Genomic DNA, 4,900 nt, shown 5'->3' with positions numbered 1-4,900 from the left:
ATTCTGCAGAGGTAAATTTCAAATCTAGAAAGTGACTATTAGTCTCCAAAATTTTTTACAGTATATGTTAGAAGAGAGATTATTGGGAAGAATTATTGAGAATATTACATTAATTGAACAACCGATACAAGTAGTTGAGATCCTTCTTTTAAAAAGGTAGCTCAACTAATTGCACATGCAACTGTAACTAACTAGTCATAAAACAGATAACAGAAACTAACTTCTTTCCGTAAACTATCTTGAATAAATAAGCTAATATCTCCTCTCAAGTTGGAGCATATACATCAATATAAGCCTAACTTGGCCATGAGAAACTGAAATTGAGGAGCATGTAAGGGCTTTGTTAAAATACCTGCTATTTGGTGCTTACTTGGTGTATAGAGGAGCTTCACTGTCCTTGCCTCTGCCTTCTCTCATTGAAATGACAATCTATCTCCACATGTTTTGATTGCTAATGTAGAGCTGGGTTTGTGTTATATTTATGGCCATATTGTTGTCAGAAAACAGCATAACTGAATCAATGTGGATGTTGACGAATTTAACGTGTCCAATGATCCACACTATTTCATATAAGGCATTAGCCATGGCGTGGCACTCAGATTTTGTGGAGCAACGATGGTTTGCTTCTTTGTCTTCCATGAAACTATCTAATCCCCGAGAATGTTCAATACCCAGTTGTGGAGCACCTGGGATCAATGCAACTCCCCCAATATGCATCAGCATATACCGAAATATTAAACTTGGAGCTTGCTGAGAGTAGCCTTTGTCTCAGATCTACCTTATGGTATCTCAGAACTTGGTGGACAACATTCATTTCAAAAGTGATGTCAGAACGAGAAATAATAAGGTACATCAATTGGTCAATGAGCCTTCTGTAAACTGATGCATCTGGGAGATGCTCAGCTGCTGAATCTCTAAATTTCAAATTAGCATCCATGGGAATTATAGCAGGTTTGCAATCCAGGAAATTCGTGTCTTCTAGTAGTGAGTGTGTATTTCTTTTGGGAAAAGTAAAATCCCATCTTAGATCTTTCGGGTTTTAATCCTAGAAAAAACTTGAGATTGCCTAGTGTCTTGAGCTTGAACATATCTTTTCAACTTCTCTTGTACTTTGTTTACGTTGGTAATGCTTACGGTCCAGCTATGACGATATCATCCACGTAGACTAGAAGAAAATTTGTGCTGTTGTGAATGAAAAATAATCACTCTTGCGTTGACTGAATCCTTGTTTAACTAGAGCAGAATGGAACTTGTTATACCACTATCTTGATGCCTGATGTGATTTGTATAGTGATCGAGTTAGTTTGCGAACCAGCCCTTGTTTCCTTCTTGAGCGTCCAAGAGGTAAATCCATGTATACTTCTTCAAAGAGGTCTGCATTTAAAACCACATAATGTCCAATTGAAGTAGGTTCCAATACTTTGCGGTTGCACTGATGTGAACTCTAATAGTGGTGATTTTTGCCATGAATCTAAGATTTAGTTTGGTAAAACTTTTATTTTTCAAAAATAGTTATTAAAGATGGTTTTTTATTTTTAAATAAATAGTTTATTTCTTTTATTTACCCATATACGTAATTTGCAAGTAAATTACCAATTTAAGCATTATCACCTATTTCGTTTACAGTGTAAAAGAGTCGATAATACACATATCTCGTTTACACTATAAACGAGATAAGATACGTTTGTTAGACAAAGAAATTGGGTGCACACGAGGCACGTGTCGAAGCAGGGTTTCAACATATCTCCTTTACAATGTAAACGAGATACGTATGTTATCAACTTGTTTATACTGTAAACAAGATAAAGCCATACTAAAGTCATTTACATTGTAAACGAGATATAGTATGATAAATTTAACTCAGCGATAAATGGATCTGTAAGTAGTAGTCTTGGTCACAAGCAAATCACTTCTTCTTACCCTTTTTTCTTCTCTGTTCTCTCAACAGGTTTAGTAAGAATGTCTAATATATTCTCGTGAGTTTATATCCTAATTGTCATATGAGAATGGGTGACGGTGGGATTAGTTTTGAGTGTGAAAGTCCTATCCTACTGCATACTTGTTGATTAGGTTTTTTGTCTAAGTTGAAGAGCCTAATATTGACGAGTTTGAATGCTAATGGAACAAAGGAAGTTAGAAGAGTTAGGTATATGTTGTTTGCACCGATGGAGAGTAGAGTATTTCGGTTTCGTGTTTTTTGGTTGGATGACGATGTGCATGTGAGATTGATGTTTGATGTACATGGAAAAATCATAGCCCAACAAGTGATGGAGCTTTTTGCGAAGGTTGGTGACGTAGGTGGTGATAGTTCTAGACACTCAAATTTTGTCCAAGATGACCCACCTCTTGCACCACCACCTCTACATTGTGCTAATCCAGTGAGACACATGAAGGTGGATTAGTGAGGAGTAGAATGAAAAATACGTTGCCGAGAGCAACGAAAGTGGTTCATCTGGGGATGATGAGAAATTGTACCAGAGACTCCGGTCGGTGGAACAGTTGGAATCTTCTGTCTGCCCCAAAGCCAGTTCCGGAGTTGTCAGTTGTACCTAGCCACAGTCAAACAAAAGCTATGAAATGTGGGTCCCCCTTCTGCTTCAAATGCAACAAAGCTTAAAGGAAATTGATGCTCCAAAATACGTGTCTAGTCTAGAGTTATGATACGGTAGTTTCATTAGGTGTGGATGAAGTTCTCCTCCAGCACTGTAGAATTTTTTCCTTGTTAAAAAGAAAAAGGAACGGAGGAGTTTTGATTGCAGAGTTATTAAATTTTTTGGGCAGAATTATTGAGAAGATTGCATTAATGGAACAACTAATACAAGTGGCTGAGGTCCTCCTTTTATACAAGGCTGCTCAACTAATTGCACATGCAACTATAACTAACTTTGAATAAAACAGATAACATGAACTAACTTCTTAACTACGTCCTATAAATTATCTTGAATAAATAAGCTCACATAAATTCAAAAGAAAGCAACAATTTTGTAGCTATGTTTTGGTAAATGTCTCATGATAGAAAATGTAAAGACATTTCTAGATTAGGCAAGTGCCCCCAGGTAGAGACATTTCATCTGTTTTTTATATTTATATCATCCTCCAAACAATTTTTTCTCTCCTAGTATATCCCTGTATATTTCTATCTCGAATCTTGTGGGATTTAGAAAACAGGGCTTAAAAGAACATAAGATTGTTGCATGTTGCATTCAATCCATTAGTTATGATTGCGATTTGTGTTCATGTTAAGCAGAGTTTGATAAAGAGGGATAGGGAAGACGAGAACGATGCCACAATGAGCGTGTTTTATGACGGATTGGTAAACGCTTACAAAGACCCTGCGTTACTTCCAACTCAGTACTCATCAAACAGTGGCGATCTTCGCAGTGCCCTTATATCGGAAGCTTAATGCCGAGCCACAATATTTTCGTAGTATCTTATAGTGGTTCATTTGTGTTTATTCGTCCCCTCATTCATGTTTCAAGAGCTAAGGAATGCATTTGTTTGTGATGCTTTTGTGTGCAGATAGAGAACACTCGAATTTGAATATAGCCGTTTTGTCTCTGTGCATTGGTTTTTAGTGCCAACGGTAAAAGCAATCTTTGGTTTCGAGAAAAACAAATTGCACCAAGAAAATTCCACGTTGGAGTTGCTCTAATTTACTAAATAAGCTTTACCACTCTCAACATTTTTATTTTCAAAATCATTTTTCTCTTAAGAAAATCTTAAAACGATAAACATATTATCTTTCTGTTTAAGATTATGATGAGTTCAAATTAACTAGTACTTGTAAAATTACTGCCAATGAACTATAACTCAAACAATATGTATTTTGATAATCCTTGTTATTAAAGAATTGATATAGATTGAATTCGTTATCAATCTTCTAAATTACTACTAAACTCTTATAAATTTGCATAAAACGTAAACGCACTTTAAGTAGGTAAGTTCTATGGTGGCGTGCGATTGAGTGGCTAAAGGTGGTTAAAGGTGGCTAAAGTTTGACTGACCATGACATGTAGCAAAGAGAATCTCTCCATTAAGTGAATCAATGTTGCATGATTGCATCTCTAGTTAAACGCAGTAAGTGAGAGTAGGATACTCCAAGGATATTTGGGAGATTTTCCCAACCAATAACTTTTTTCTGTTACATGGGCCTAGTATAAATGGATCAAAACATGAAATGAAAAATTTGGTTGGCTCTTTCAAAAAAAAAAAAAAGAATATGTTATTTGAAAATGCAATCTCATTTAATAGATACTATTGTATAATAATATGAAATTTTATTCATTATTTTTAAAAAGGATAAATATTTTCTGTTCCTAAAAGAATTATTCGTATGAAATCCGTGAATATGCAAACATACCTTCCTAATAAATCTTTGTTTAGGAATAAATTTGTTTAAGTCACGTATGATTTATGTTAATTTTTTAATGAGTAATTTGCTCTCTTGATTTATTATAAGATTGAAAAATCTCTTTAAATACGAAATTTAATGGTATAAAATTACTTCATTAAGGATTAATTTAAAATAGATTGAAATGACCTTGTAGTATTAATTGAATTCAATTTCAACAAGATTAAGAGTTTATTTAGGTGAGTTTTTAAAATAATTAATTTTTTTAAAAGATCTTTTAAAATAATTTGATATTTGAATATTTTATGTAAAAAAATAATTTTTTATTTATTAATTATATTTAAAAAAATAAATTATTATGATAAAAAAAACGTAATCGTAATTATGAGTAACGCTTAGATTCAATCAAAAATGTATTCAAGTGCTTGAATTGACATAACAGATATACTATCAGCGGTGTGAATCATTAAAACAAGTTTAAAATTTAACACCAACTTTACTAACAATTTATATTTCTATTGACTAAAAAAAATACAATAAAAAACAAAC

General features: G+C 33.6%; 1 protein-coding gene across 1 annotated transcript in view; it reads left to right on the top strand.

Moving 5' to 3' along the window:
* Positions 1–3,564, top strand: part of LOC107643593 (CSC1-like protein At1g69450) — an 8,949-nt gene extending 5,385 nt beyond the window's left edge. The window contains exons 11-14 of the mRNA XM_016347281.2: positions 461–618; positions 1,627–1,769; positions 2,071–2,378; positions 3,179–3,564. Of these exons, the coding sequence (XP_016202767.2) occupies positions 461–618; positions 1,627–1,769; positions 2,071–2,378; positions 3,179–3,403 (834 nt within the window). The 3' untranslated portion in view covers positions 3,404–3,564. The remainder of the gene's footprint in view (positions 1–460; positions 619–1,626; positions 1,770–2,070; positions 2,379–3,178) is intronic.

This window comes from Arachis ipaensis, chromosome B05 (genome assembly GCF_000816755.2).
Source record: "Arachis ipaensis cultivar K30076 chromosome B05, Araip1.1, whole genome shotgun sequence".
Classification (NCBI taxonomy): Eukaryota; Viridiplantae; Streptophyta; class Magnoliopsida; order Fabales; family Fabaceae; genus Arachis; species Arachis ipaensis.
This window is presented reverse-complemented; position numbering and strand designations above follow the sequence as displayed.